The following is a 15,802-nucleotide window of genomic DNA, read 5'->3' on the forward strand; positions in this document are numbered from 1 at the left end:
GTGATAATAAGTGTGATCAAAATGACTGAAAATCCAGAACTTTTAATGGTTGACTACTGTTATGCACGAAAGCCAACAAGAGTTCCTTGTTTGAACAATTTCTCTCCCTTGTGTACCTTTATGAGTAGACTGCTGATTTCTCTACAAAGTTTCATTCAGTCACAGACCTGTACCCTTGTCTCCAAACTCTCAATGGTGCTTCTTGCACCATCCAGAGTTTGAGTAGTGTGGAAATACTCATCTACATCCCTCCTTTTATTTGTGTGACTCTTGTCATATTTCTTTTGAAGAATATTACCTGTGTCGTGTAAGGAGTAATTTTAGACTTTTGTCTATATTACAGAGTAAGATGCATTTAGTGTTTCCATTTATTTTGGGGGCATTTTGTCCTATTTCTACATTTATTTTTCACATTAAAACATGTGGCACGTATAATGGGTTCACCTATCTCCTTAATAAGATTAACAGGAATACAAGAAGCTTTCTCCCTCTCAAATTCCCAGTCTACATAGGCACCATATATCTTCTGCTAGCCATTGTAGAAGTGCATAAAAAACAACTTTTGGCAAGTAACAATAATAAAAAGGGAAGTAGATACCTTTCCTTCTTTGTCCACCAGTGTCACCCTTGTAAGTTCTAGGCCATTCACTGTGACACACTGATGTCAAAAGCACCAAAAAAGTACAACCAAAATACAATCAGAGAGAGATTAAAAAAACCTATAAGCATTCCTTAAACATCTAACCCAATAGTCACTTATATACATCCCTGCAAACAAAGAACCTAAAGAGGAATAAAAAATTGTGTAGAATATTAAGCATAACAGATGAAACAATGTCATACGAACTTCAAGTAATGCAATGTAAACGGGAAGACATAACATATGCTGAAGGTTCAAATAACATGATGGCTAAGCACTTAGCACTATGCTATCAAGAAAGAGAAACTATTATATGGATATTACACAGCATAGAATCCATACTTTCAGAAATTCAAAATCTGATGAGATTTAAACTGGAAAGATTAACCAAAGATAAAGATCATGCTAGCAAGGACTATCTATATGCTACCAGAAAACATACAATATCATCAGCATCTAAATTACCAGTCCCTAAGTCAAAAATATTTTATTGTATTTGGATAAAGAAAAATTCCAGCATACATGTCTACCAGCAAAGCCTGGAAGCATTCCTTAAGAATAAGTAAGCGTTGAAATGTAACAAACCTACAAAAAAGGAAAAAAAAAAACTAGTGCAATTTTTACCATCTCACAGTCAACAGCAAGCATCTCATAGAATCTGGAACCTAAGGAGGCAGGAACGGTTGAGACAAAACCTACAGAAATAATATTAGAATATGATGAGCAAAATAGATAATAATACAAATAAAATTCTAGGAAAACAAAAATGAACCACTTCAATGTCACCTGGTTGAGTACAGCAATATCCATTTTCTTCCAACTCTTTGTCTTTTAAAGTGTAATATGAAGATGGATATGGAGGTTTTTTTTCATTGTCCAAGGTACGCACATTATCTGAACATGAAATACAGATAGATGAACCATATATTTCTTATACAGTAGCTTCAGCAGATAGTTGGGTCAAAACAGTTCACTTTCAAAAATTACATAAGGGAATAAACTATAAAGGCATTACTTCTTGTAGCGTAGGACTAAAATTTTAAAAAGAGGTTCTGGCCTCCCATAAGCTTAGATAAGCTAATCAGATATGCACAAAAAATGCACAAACATGCCTCTCACAAGCAAGATAGTTCAAAGACAGAGGTGCACACCAACACTCCACCTCTCCCCCAAACATGTGTGCACACGCACCGACACACATGCATGCACGTGTGTTCAAACACACATACAAGAGAGAGAGAGAGAGAGAGCTTTGCATGTGTGCAAGCACAAGCATGTTGGGGGGTCATAAATAATTAAGAGATGAATAATCAATGCACCTGAAACCAAGACACAAGCATATGCACAACACATGCTCAGTTTTTCAAAAAGTAATGTGCATATTCAATAAAAGAACCAACAAATATAGATATCTAAGTAATTATGGGATAAAGTAGCAAAACCTAGTTTTGTAGTCTCTTCAGATGTCTGAACCGCTGAAGATATCTCATGATACTTTCTTTTTTGTTTGCACGTTAGAAGTGCATCAATTGTTTGCATTCCATCTAGTATACAACTGCCATGTTGAGAACAAAGTAATGAGTGTTCTTATTAGAAACAGATTGGCTCACATACAGCTACTGAAGATAGAATTTAAACTCGGAGGTACACCAATCCTGTGACAGAAATGATAAGATTTCATTGAAAATGGAGAACATTGCTAGTCAAAGATCTTGAATGGCCCAGGTCCAAAGTGGCTGTTATATTGCAATACTAACTCATGAATGAAGCAACTTTAGTAGAGGTTTCCAGGAAATGCTTCTCTCAGTGACAAGCATCACAAGAACAATGGTCAGCAAGATGATGGAACGCATGCGCCTTAATATGAAAACTTTAACCACTGTATCTACCAGCTGGTGCATTGTAAAATTGCAGGATATCAACCAATACAATGAAACCAGGCAGTGGTAATTTGCAAATTGGAAAACTCAGGACACTCACCTAAGAGCTAAAACTGGCATTGGATTTCCACAACAGTCCTTGAGACCAGCAAGTAGACAGGACTGTGACATGTATAGTTGTGCATCAAGGCCTGGAACATATAGCAGCACCACTTTTGAGATAAGTGGTTTATTCTGCAAATAATAAGAGAGAAAACTATAAATAAAGGAAACACAAAGTGTTTATAACAATTACCATCAAACCCTAAAATCAGTAGAGACTGAAGCACTCTCTGTTCAAAAGTTGCAAAGCATACAAAATGAAACTAATGACTTTGATTATCATTTGTTGTCTAAACCTTATAGGGTTTTTTGTGGCAAACAGTAATCTCATTCATATCCCAAATAATGTAAAGGAAGATTTAGAAGTTCTATAGTGAAACGATATAATGGTCAATGAAATGAAAGCACTTGGAAAGAAAAGCTCTTGGGACCTAACCTTAGCAAGAAGGGAGTGAAACACTACATACTGAAGTTAAATCGCAATAAGTTGGTTGAAAAGAGCAACATGAAGACCTACAGAGTTGATTATCAAGAGACTAAAACTTTGAAAGCCAAGTTGAATTCCATTTTTGTCATTCTTGTGCTTACAACACATCAAGACATAAACCACCCAACCAACTTTATGTAACAAATGTCTTTCATCACAATGACCTTCAAGTAGTTTATGTGGCTTCTTTCCCTAGTTTCACACATAACAGTGGGAAGCAAATTATTGTTAAAAATGAATGTATATATATATATACTAGATTGTAACTAGGATTAGATTTTTTAGTTTTTTTTTTTGCTTTTTAGTTTTGAACTAGTCAACATAAGGAGTCGTTGGGCTAACAACGGCTCTATTTAGAGTTGCCCAACGGCTCTCTATGAGTCTCCTTCTCATTGTATATAAATATGGGGCAAAGCCCCTCTTCAATGTATGCTTCTTGCATGGTCATGATCAATAAAAAATAGTATTTTGTATTCCTTGTGTTTGCCCCTTTAGTAGTTGTTTGTGTGTGAGCCCATTTTGTGGCTTGTGAGTGTTCTTTTGATACTTTGGTGCTATGTAACATGGGTGCAGGTGCGGGTGCGGGTGCGGGTGCGGGTGCGGGTGCGGGTGCGGGTGCGGGTGTGGGTGTGGGTGCGGTGCGGGTGTGGGTGCGGGTGCGGGTGCAGGTGCGGGTGCGGGTGCGGGTGCGGGTGCGGGTGCGGGGGTGGGGGTGGGGCACTTTCAAAAAACCTGGCTGCGGGGGTGCGGCAAAAATATATATATATAAAGTCCAAAAGTTGGACATAAATGACCATGGGTATGTTGACTGCACCCAGGGTCAGGTTGACTGCATCGGGTGCGGGTGCGACATGGGTGCAGCACCTAGTTGGAGAATCCCTGTGACATATAGGACAAAAAAAATTTTCTTGGCAAATTTTTTTTAGTAAGTCCGAAAATTGGACCAAAATGACCCTGGGGTTGACCGCACCCGCATCGCGTCGCGTTGACGCGGGTGTGGCACCCTGCTATCCGAATCCCTGTGAGTCTGTGACATAGCTTTGGTGGAACTCTTTGAGTGTCCACCTTGTTCTCTTGGTGAACATATTTTGGAGAACCTTGTTTCCTTTCAATTATGTGTAGGATATGGAAAACCACTTCTAGGTTAAAGCCATCCTTACAAGCATGGTTCAACATAATTATTTCAAAATTTGGTGGGAAGATTTTGCTCCACAGGAGTAATAAAGGGCTAAAGTATTGTTCTTGTGATGCTTGTCACTGAGAGAAGCATTTCCAGGAAACGTCTAGTAAAGTTTCTTCATTCATGAGTTAGAGAAGCAATAATAACTGCCCAAACCAGATCAGGACCCAGACCCACCCAGGTCCAGTGAAGGTCCAACCAAAAGCAAGTGATCAATGCTGCAGACAATTGGTGGGAAAAATCACGGCATATAGAATTCTTGAGCAAGTTCAGATGGTTGACATCTTTGTTCCAACTTGAAAGGAAATGTTTATAGAGACTCATAGTGCTCCAATTTTGAGCTGGTATCGAAAAGGATGAAATGCATACAGGCTTTACAAGAAAGATTAAAACAATTAATGTCATCATTTTAATCTTTCTATTAGAAAGATCTACAGAATGGTTGTGATAGTATGTCCTCGTCTTTTTCTTTCTCCCTTCTTCCATCCCTCTCGCTTCTCTCTCTTTCCCTACTTTCTCTACTCTTCTAAAACCACTTCTAGCCACCCACACATGCACCTACTAACCCTAAACTCAATAACCTTCAGAATTGAATATTTGCAAGTCAGTTTCAAGTGTTTTGAATTCATAAACTTCAGGTCTAGGCAAGAAAGGATGCATGTTGACTCAACTATCCCTATATTAGGATCTGTAATGTGTGGTCATCTATGTCACATAAGTGCGGGTGCGGGTGCGGGTGCAGGGATGCAGCACTTTCAAAAAGCCTGGGTGCGGGGGTGCGGCAAAAATATAAAAAATTATATATATAAAGTCCAAAAGTTGGACATAAATGACCCTGGGTGCGTTGACTGCACCCAGGGTCAGGTTGACTGCATCGGGTGCGGGTGCGGCACCTAGTTGGAGAATCCCTGTGACATATAGGGCAAAAAACATTTCTTGGCAATTTTTTTTAAGTCCGAGAATTGGACCAAAATGACCCTGGGTGTGTTGACCGCACCCAGGGTCGGGTTGACCGCACCCAGGGTCGGGTTGACCGCACCCGCATCGAGTCACGTCGACGCGGGTGCGGCACCCTGCTAGCCGAATCCCTGTGACATAGGTGGTCATACTCACCATGGTGGGCTTACTAGTATGGGGAGGTCGATCTGTATTGTGCCAACGTGATGTTAAATACATTAGAGTTAGTTGGTCAGGTAAGTTTGGTTGCACCAAGAAATGTGAAATAATTTAAACATCATTAGAGGATTAGAACTCTATCAATGCTAACCAATAAGAGCAACTCATTCTGATTCCACAATCTGTTCTACTTGTGATATCAACTTCAAAGTCAGAAGCTTAATCACACTTAATAATGTATAGATGAATAGAGATAAAGGCTATTCTTTTTTAAAACGGCTGGTGTAAGCCGAATTTCCTAAAGGTAAACAGGTAAATATCTTTTCAATACACAAAAAACATAACCATGCATATTTTGTTATTTTTGGGAGGAAAAAGGAATAGCATGGCAGCATGAACTATCATTAAAAGAAAAAGAAGTTTCAAGTTTCAACAAAACCAAACAAGTTTATAAGGTTATACTATTTTAAGTTACCCTTCACTGTCAACATCCTTGAAGCGGAAAAAGACATTATAGTGTTAGAAAAATATGAAGAAAATTACTTTTATAAAGACCCATGTTGGCATGACACCGTCTCCAAGGACCCAGGTGACAAGCCCCTGAACATCCTGTTTAACATTTTAAACTATATTAGAGATCCAAATATTGGAAAAATTAGCAATGTGCTTCAACAGAAAAATAAATAGACCTCTAGATTTAAAGTTGACTTAGCACTTGGAGTCTTGATAACAGCTTCTGCTTTTCCCTTCACATGGTAAAACAATGAAAAAGGAGTCCACAACAACAAATTAAACTTATTAAATTACAATAAATAAAGATGCAATAAATTCAACTAATTTCAGAATTTACCATAAATTAGAGGTATTACCAGCATTCCTCCAATCATCTCAATATAAATCTTTTTGACATTTTATTGTTCTAACTTGCAAATTTTGTGGCATTTTTTTGAGAAAAAAAAAACTGTTTTTTTTTTCAGTTCTGAAATTTCATAAATTTTGCAATTGAGATTTTGGGTTTTAGATCAAGTAAAAGTCAAATAAGTTTTAAAAGTAGAAGTAGCATAATTTCTCTCATTCATGAAAAAACAAATAAAAGAAGCATTGTACTAGGTTACAAATAAGGGGCCATTTGAATCACCAAAAGCCCTTCGCATGGTGTCTCACAGTCTTGATGGAAACGCAATTTCTACTTTCTACAAAAAAAAAGTCATTCCCCGTGACCTTGCCTTCCCCCATTGTTTGTGCCTAATGATTTTCCAAGGTTGCAGAGATCAAATATCAAGAATGGGGTTGTGATTGATCTGATATTTCTCTGCACAAGATACTCACATGGAGGATTTATTTTTCAGGAAAAGTAAAAGAGATATATCAATCATGAAAACCAATGTATACATGTGATAGGTAGGGCAGTCAACAAGTTGGGTTGTATCGGATACGCGACCCGAACCCAAATTCCTGGGTATGGGCATGAAAAATGCCGACCCGAATAATATTCAAGTAGACCCGAACCTGACCTGAGCAATATGAGGGCCAAAATATGGGCCATGATTTTTGCCGAGTACGCAACCCGGCTTTTTTGCCGGGTACCCAACCTGATCCTAGTACTTTACATGTATTTTTAATAAAAAAAATCTTAAATTATGTCGTTCCGGGTTTGGGATTCCATTTTCATGACCCAGCAAAACTCAAACCCAAAACCCAAACCCAATCATTAATTATATGGGATGGTTCGGGTCGGCCCTGACCTGACCCATTGACAACCCTAATGATAGGTAGAGAGTACTAAAACATATTGCCTCGAAATATGGGTTTCAGTCACAACCAGTGCTGTTAAAAATGCGCCTCAAGGCACAAAAACGTGTCTCGCCTCAAGGAGAGGGCCTCTGTGCCTTGAGGCACTAAAAAAAACGTACATGCCATGAGGCGTACGCCTCATACGCTTTGAGGCGTACGCCTCAGGGTGAGGCGCCCCTTTTATTGTTTTGGTCAAATGGGGGTCAGCGCCCCATTTGACCAACATTTTGGGGCTAAATTAGTTGAGTCCTCAACCCTAATTAGGGTCGAGAACTCGTTTTCTCTCGCTCTCTCGTCTCCCAGGTCTCTCGTCTCTCCCAGCTCTCTCGTCTCCCTGGACTCTCGTCTCCTTGGTCACTTGTCTATCTCAGTTCTCTCATCTCCCTGGTCTCTCGAAATAAAAGTCGAAGAAGAAGAAGAAGGTACACATTTTTTTCTTGTTTTCCTCTTTTGCTTTCCTTCTTCTTCTTTTGCTTGCCATTATCTATAAGGTAATCTTCCTGCTCATCTTTTACATACTTTAGAAGTTTTTTCTTGTCTATTTTATTTCTATTTAATCTATTTTACGTATCGGCTAAATAGAAGGTTCATTTTTCATCGGAATCCTCTCTATGTTGGGATGGTTTGGGCTTCTTTTTTGTCTTTCATGATTTTATTTCTTACACGTGTTGTTACATTTTAACGGTCTTAGTAAGTGATGGGTTGATTTGAAAGAGAAAGTTTAAGTGCTTAGGTGATTTTCGGCTTTCAACTTGCCTATAAGGAATGGTTGGAAACGAGGTTAAGCTGGTTTGATGCATTCAAAGGGATATAGAAGGTACTGGTGGCTGAGAATGTGGTTAGAAAGAGAGAGAGAGAGAGAGAGATGTCATTGTCATTTCCAAAGAATTAGTGGCAAGTGACCATGACTCTTCCATAGAGGGTATTTACTGGAACACCAGGAAATGTCCTCAAATTTATATAAGTGACTTGAATGTATGAATCTCATTATTATTTTATTTTCCCATCAATGAATTGTGTTTCTATTTTTAAAAAAAGTGCATAAATGGTTCCCTGATAACTTGTTAATTGAATATTATAAATTGATACATTTTAACAATTGAAGTTGTTCATGTAGTAGGTCACAAAACTGGTGTTCTTTCCTTTCCTTGGAGTCTTAAAGAAAGAGAAACATGTTCTTATCCCATCAGTGAAAGAGAAACATGTTCTTCTCTCATCAGTGTAAACTTGTGTGTTTCATAGTTTTTTTCACAACTATATAATTTGTTTCCAAGTTATATAATTAGTTTCTCAATTATATAATCAGTTTCTCAGTTATATAATCAGTTTCTCAGTTATATAATTTGTTTCAACATGCAATTCTTGGTGGATGTTTAATTGGAATTCCTGTGTAATATATGTTGATTCTTATTGAATATGAATCTGAATTCATTGGATTATATGAAGTATTGTCTCGGTTTTTTTTAACTCTTTGAGTTTTTATAAATTTCAGTGTTAATATATATATTCTTATATGCATTTTTGCAATTGAACAATAGGAAAAGATGTAGGATGGAAACATGGGGCTAAAGTTTCAAATCTCATTAAACATCATAAGCTAATAGAACATGTAATTTGCAATTAATGCTATAAAGAGACTACAGGAGGCATCTACAAGCTGAAACATCACTTAGTTGGCACAAAACATAGTATAAACTTATGTGAAGTTGTTTCACCTTATGTGAAAAGGTTTTTTCAGAATCATCTAAGGGATCAGAAGCAAAGGAAACAAAAGGAAAAACAAAATAAGTTCAAAATTAGGAGGACTGTTTATTTTGGATCATCAACAGATGATAATGTGAACAAAGAAGTCAATGAATCATGTAGTATTGCAAAAACAAACACAGTTGGTATCATGGACCTCTATGTGAACAAAAAAGCACGATAAACCATAATAAACACTACTTTCAAAAGGGATGAGAGAAAAAACGTATGTCGTGTCATTGGTAAAAAAATTTATTCCAATGCCCTATCATTTAATCTTTACAATTGTCCATATTTTGGTCCAATGGTATAAACTATTGCAAATTATGAGAGAGGGTTCAAACCACCTTCTTACCACGAGATCAGAACGTGGATTTTTAAGGAAGAGGTAGATTGTATTTATGAAATTTTAATAGAGTTCAAAAAGGAATGGCCAAAAGTTTGTTGCAGTATTATGACAGATGGTTGGACAGATGTAAAAGAAAGAAACCTAATTAATTTTCTTGTGAACAGCTTATCTCGAACAATAATTTTGAAGTCTGTTGACATCAGCGATATAAAAAAAATTGTTGCAAATTTGTGTAACTTGTTTGAAGAAGTCAAGTTGATGAAGAGAATATGGTGAAATTCATTACTACATGGCAGTTGGGAATATGTTAACAGCAGAAAAAACATGTTTCTGGACACCATATGCAGTGCATTGCTTGGATCTGATGTTAGAACATATTGAAAAGATGTCAATTTTTAAAGATATAGTGGAAAAAGCAAAAAAAATACAAGATATATCTATAGTCATGAATGGATATTAAATTTGATGAGAAAGTTCACAAAGAAGAAAGAACTTCTACTTTCAGTCGTCACTCATTTTGCGACAACATATCTCACACTTCATAGTATTGGATGTTAAAAGTCGATATTCTTGTCTTTAAATTTTAGATCATCTAATTGCTATAAGAAATTTGATGCTAAGAACATTTTTTACATTGTTTTTAATGTTCATAAGTTTTGGGCTGTCATATCATATACAACTAAAGTTACACTGTCTCTCGTGAAAGTATTGCGATTAGTGGATGCGGATGAGCCTGCAATGAGATTTTTGTACGAAGCAATGGATAGAGTAACGAAGAAAATTGCTTCAAACCTTGACAATGTTGAAAGAAAATATAAACATATTTGGGTCATCATTGATAGACGATGGGACTTGCAACTTCATAAGTCTTTACATGCAGCTGCCTATTATTTAAATCTTCATTTTCATTATGCTGACAACTTCAACCCGGATGGAGAAATGAGTGGTTTTTATGATTGTGTTGAAAATTTGATTTTTGATGCAAATGTTCAATTGAAAATTACAACACAAATCGATGCATTTAAAAAGGCAAAGGGGTTGTTTGGTAGATAGGCAGCCATTACAATAAGAAAATTAAATATTCTTGGTAAATTTGCAATTATGTTGTTATTTGTTAATATTTTGTTTATGTTTTATTATTTTTTGTTAATTATAACATTATTAATGTTTTTATCATTTTTTTATTGTTTTATTTGAATGCAGCTGATTGGTGTTCATTTGGGCACAAAAATCCTGAATTAATGGATTTTGCAATTTGAATTCTAGGTTTGACATGTAGTGCATCGGGTTGTGAGAGGAATTAGAGTATTTTCTTATTGGTTTGTGACTTTGTATTTTATTTTTGAAATACATTTGTATAAATCTAATTATTTTATAATTGATTATCAATGATTTGGAATTATAGGTGCATACAAAACAGAGGAATAGACTTGAACAAGAGAAGATGAATGCATTGGTTTTTATTATATACAATATGAAATTAAGAGGGAGAAATATGAAAAGGAGGGCTACCAAAGACCCTATATGTCTAGATCATATAGACTGGGACGATGAGTGGATTGTGGAGAAGGAAGATCCAGTGTTGTCTAGCGATCCTAATTGGTTGGAAGATTCATGGTTGGACTCAAACTTTAACATAAACGACACTGAGCATGTGTCCATTAAAAAAGTCACTTCACCTCATGATTCACAAAGTTGTTCTAGGCAAGACAGGTTTTCAAGAGATCCAGGTAAAGCTATATTCCTTTTACCTTGGTATGAATATAAATGTATTTTTTTAATTAGATAAAATAAGTATTTAATATACGATTTTTTATTGAAGAAAAAAGAAAAACAAAAGAAGTGACCGACGATGTGGAGGAAGAAAGTGCAGATGATGAAGAGTCAAAGAACAAGAATGAAAGAGAACTTATTTATATGGATTCCTCAGCTGATAACATTGAAGACTTAGATATTGATGATGACGAGACACAAGAAGAGCCTAGGCCCTAATTCATACCATAGGGATATGGATATTTATATGTTTTTCTGGGTCTTTCATTTGCACTTGTGAATGTTAACACTATCATTTTGAAGAGTTTTGGACAAATATATTAACATTTGATTGTTAATGCCAATATGCATTTTCTAATGATGACATGATGTTGTTAATGTTAATATGTGTTTGGTTGTTAATGTTATTTTTTTATTGAATGAATGCTCATATTTTATTTCTTAGATACTTACATAGATCAATTTGTTGCATTAATGTTACTTTTACATGTTAATCTCATATTTTTTTGGTATTTATTTGAGATTTTTTATTTCTTGTAGGTTGTTGCTTCATCAATAAAGCATTTTTTATTTATTTGTAATTTTAGATATTTTTTTAGTTTTTTTTAGGTTTTCAAAAAAATTATTGAGGCTTACACTTACACCTCGCCTCAGTTTTTGGATGAGCGTCTCGCTACACCTCAACACTTTACACAACATTGGTCACAACAAATCCATCCCATGCCAATTAGCAGCATCATAAGCATACACAACAGCTAGAATATTTTGGATAACAAGGATGTTTAGAGAGCACTCCCTCAAGGTACAGTTCCTCTCTTTCCATGTTGCCCACCATACAGTCAAAAGCCACCTTCTCCATATGAAAGTCCATTTCTTGCTTTCCTTGAGTTAAGAAGGTCCAAGCAGAAGGTCTCGTATACTCTTGAAAATTGCAGAGACAAGACTGAGGTTAGCCCAAGGCATTTTCCTATGTTTCTGGAATAATACAACTCTAAAACAGATGCATTGCTAACACTTCCCCCATATAGCATAATGTGCATTCACTAGATCCCCTGTATACCTTTCTTTCTTGAGTTCAATTGGGTATCGACCTTGTCCATAGATATTAACCAAACAAAAGCATTCCATCTGACAAAAGGACCTAGGACCCCATAAGCTGGGTTCCAACATCAACCAGTAGAAAGAAACAACCATAAGTTTGCCTCTGTGTTACAGCTCCATTATACAGTGTCTGGCTTGTTCTCTACATGTTGTCAATCTCGTAGATACTTCATCAATTTAAGCCAGTCGGCAAACTCAGCATCCTTTAAATTCCTCCTGAAAATAATGTCCCATGACTCCCATCCTTGTTCATGTTGTCGGTAGTCTTTTACCAAGGCATTTAGGCATTTAGCGAGATGGTATTAGAATGGATATAGGTCCACCAGTTTAGAATCCTTCAACTATACTTCTGACCAGGATGGATCATTGTTCCAATACTAAGATTCATCTTGATTCTTTTCTTAAAGTCCTCCAAGACTTCCCACCAGTCTAACCAGAGTCCAAAACCCGCATCCAACTGTTATTCATTGACCACCTCCAGGGTTCATCCTTTAGTTGGTATTTCTGCTTTATGAGCTTGATCCATGGCTTCTCCTTGCACAAGCTTCACCACCATTGAGCCTTTTTGGAGTTTAATGAAGGAATTCTATAGGCCAGAAATGCACCCTAAGAGGCATTTGGTTACTCAGCAAAAAAAAAGTCAATAATAGATCTAAGAAGAGAATTTCCAATAGTGTAGCATCAAACCTATTTCCGTGCCTTTTCTGATTCTTGGATCTCTTTCCTAGAAGAGACTCATGTTTGAAACCTAAGATCTTGGCTAGGTCCCACCATATGTCACATAGGTGAGGATGCAGGTGTGGACGGTGAGGCACAGCAATTTCAAAAAACTTGGGTGCAGGGGTGCATAATATACATACATACATACATACATATATATACATATACATATATATAATTATATATATTTGTGTGTGTGCATTTATGTATTTATGTATATAAAATAGATAAAACTGGACTTTGCGAGGGTTAACGAAATCCACTTTCAGATATAAATGAACCTCAGTGCGGTTGACTTCACTTGAAGCCGTGTCCAAGTGTCGCACCTGCATTGCCCTATCAGAAGTGTCCATGTTACATAGGCCCCAATCAAAACCTACCATAGGGAAGTTTTGCAAAAGAATTTGAACAGGCCATAAGGAAATTAACTATGACAACCTTATTATATGGTCCTACACAACAAAGGATATGATAAAGTTCATGCCAACTAGAAACCAAGAAATATCAAAGTCCAAAACTTACAAACTGCCAAAAAAAAGAAGTGACCGATCCACACTAATAATGAGAAGGATTCAATAAACAAAAAAACTCTCCCATGTGATACAAGCACATAGGCAAGTAAAGGAAGTAAAATATTCAAAATCTGGGGCTGCAAGTGATTGTGTTAATGTTGTTAAATGTACCATATTCAACAATATACTGTTATAACAAACATTACTAGACAAGAATCCATGAAATCCTCAGAAATTTCATCCAATTCAATCATAGACCCATGACCAATATAAAGGACCCCCACAAACAACCTACTCTCCCTGTCTTACACGAACAAAACTAAAAGACAATTAAGTGAGCCGTCATCCCACATACGATAGTGTAAAAAAAGGCACGAGAAAATAATTAACCAAAAGATTTCACTTCCATAACTTTCTCTTCTCTCGTCCTCCCAATTCATAAAACCGTCAATTAAAGCTCTAACGTCTTCATAATCATTATGACAAGGAAAACAAAACAAATGACCAAAAAGAAAGCCCAATATCATGCAAGAGAAGAAGTGAAAACAAAATGGTAGTCTTAAACCAAAGAAAATATAACAATAAACAACAAAAAAGGACTACACACATAAACAACTCCCACCTGCATTAACTCCCTCTTTTAGTCATTAAAAAACCCGATAATCTAAAGGGTGAGAGCACACACGTATATAGAATCAAACAGGAGGAGAAAATGGAAAGGTTGAGAGCAAAAAGTTACAATCCAAACCCAACCAAAACTCAAAGAGTACCAAAAAATACACCCACCCACCCCCACACACACAGAAAAAAAACAGAACGGAACCCATATACATAGTTCCTTCGCCCTCAATCACAAAACTCACCAACTACACAAATTCCAGCATCCCCACATACACCAATGACCAACCGATGATAAAGTGAATAATAAGTCAAGAAAACCACCAATATCTCTCCATGAGAGAGAGAGCAACTTCCTCTTCCTCAATCAGAAGAATCAACAATTTATACAAATCCCAGAATCCCCACATACACCAACCCACTGAAAAGCGAAAAAAGAAACCCACCAATACCAACTCAAAGAGAGATAGAGAGAGCAACTCACTCTCCATCAATCAGAAGATCCAAGAATCTATACAAATTCCAGCAACCCCACATACACCAACGGTAAAGTGAATAAGAAGCCAAGAAAACCACCAATATCAACTCAAAGAGAGAGAGAGAGAGAGCACCTCTGGGCCATACACGTCGAAGTAACGGCCGTTCTCCTTCCCCATGGAAGAGGAAGAGACGCCGTTGGAGTTGGGGTGTTGGGTCTCGGCGTCTCGGTCGGAAGCTCGCCTCTTCTTCCCCATGCAAACAGAAACAGAGGAGGAAAGCCTCTCATTCAATCTCGAACAACAACAAGAGAGGAAGAGAGAAGCAGAGGAGGGGGAGGAGACCTGAGACTGCATAAATAATGCAACTCCCTCCCCACTCCACTCTCTCCCTCTCCGAATTTCTATTCTGTTTCTACTATGTATTCCCTATGCGTGGGAATCTGCTTCCCTAGGAAAGAAACTAAGTTACCCGCAGCACCGTGGGAAGGCCGCGTCGCACTAAAGACAAATCGGTTCCGCTCAACCCCTAGGTCATGTCTATCTTCGTTCCCCCTAGGACAAATCGGTTGTTTTGATCAAATGAGACTCACATTGATGTAATCTACGCCGTTCATTTAATGAAGATCAACATTTAAATCCCAGAAATCTGACTTGTGTAGGATTTTTGGTGATTAAAAAATGAATGGTTGATAAAACACAAAATTTTGTAATTTAAAAATTATATTTTTTGGGAAAAAAACACAATCCAATGTTTAATTCTTATTAAACCAACCATGTTGAATCCATCAGATTTGATTAAAACAACTTGAATCATAAGATTTAAGAGGGGTATAAATGGGGATGAGTGGAACCAAACTGCACGAAAGACCCCTCCGGCGGGAAACTGCCTTCTTTAGGGGGGATTGGTGAGACGCACAGGGTACAAGTGGTTTGGACTTGAATTTGCTTGATCAAATTTGTCTGATCCATCTCAATAATTTTCCCTTGAATTTGTGTTTGAATGTGGATCAGATCCGATCTGTTTTAGTTTTGGCATAGAAAACCCTTTTCTCAACCTTTTTCTGGATCAAATCCCACATATACATAGATTGGACCTAGTTCCAGATTCAGATTTACGGCTCCAAAAGGCAGATCTAGACCTGAATCAACCATTATGCTGCCCAAATTCGATTCTTTTCACCCCTATTGTCAGCCAATGTGAGGTCCAATGTGCTCTATGTTGCTGATTGTCCGGGAACGTTTTTTGTCCTAGTGGCTCTAAGGAGATCCGGTTCCATGACCTTGACCAAATGGGTCCAGCATTTTACG

At 37.0% G+C, this 15,802-nt stretch overlaps 1 protein-coding gene across 4 annotated transcripts in view; it reads right to left on the reverse strand.

Moving 5' to 3' along the window:
• The window catches only part of LOC149817249 (small RNA degrading nuclease 5-like), a 37,841-nt gene extending 22,794 nt beyond the window's left edge, over positions 1 to 15,047 (reverse strand). For 2 of the 4 annotated variants that reach the window (XM_089988207.1, XM_089988209.1), the window contains exons 1-8: positions 14,627 to 15,047; positions 6,095 to 6,151; positions 5,949 to 6,014; positions 2,621 to 2,754; positions 2,083 to 2,195; positions 1,427 to 1,534; positions 1,265 to 1,335; positions 599 to 658 (exon numbers count right to left, since the gene is read on the reverse strand). In XM_089988207.1, the coding sequence (XP_089844333.1) occupies positions 599 to 658; positions 1,265 to 1,335; positions 1,427 to 1,534; positions 2,083 to 2,195; positions 2,621 to 2,754; positions 5,949 to 6,014; positions 6,095 to 6,151; positions 14,627 to 14,848 (831 nt within the window). In that variant the 5' untranslated portion in view covers positions 14,849 to 15,047. The remainder of the gene's footprint in view (positions 1 to 598; positions 659 to 1,264; positions 1,336 to 1,426; positions 1,535 to 2,082; positions 2,196 to 2,620; positions 2,755 to 5,948; positions 6,015 to 6,094; positions 6,152 to 14,626) is intronic. The other 2 variants (XM_089988208.1, XM_089988210.1) reach the window with 2 other exon arrangements.
• Between the last annotated feature and the right edge of the window lie 755 nt (positions 15,048 to 15,802).

Source organism: Nuphar pumila, chromosome 14 (assembly GCF_984573655.1).
Source record: "Nuphar pumila chromosome 14, dmNupPumi1.hap1.1, whole genome shotgun sequence".
Classification (NCBI taxonomy): Eukaryota; Viridiplantae; Streptophyta; class Magnoliopsida; order Nymphaeales; family Nymphaeaceae; genus Nuphar; species Nuphar pumila.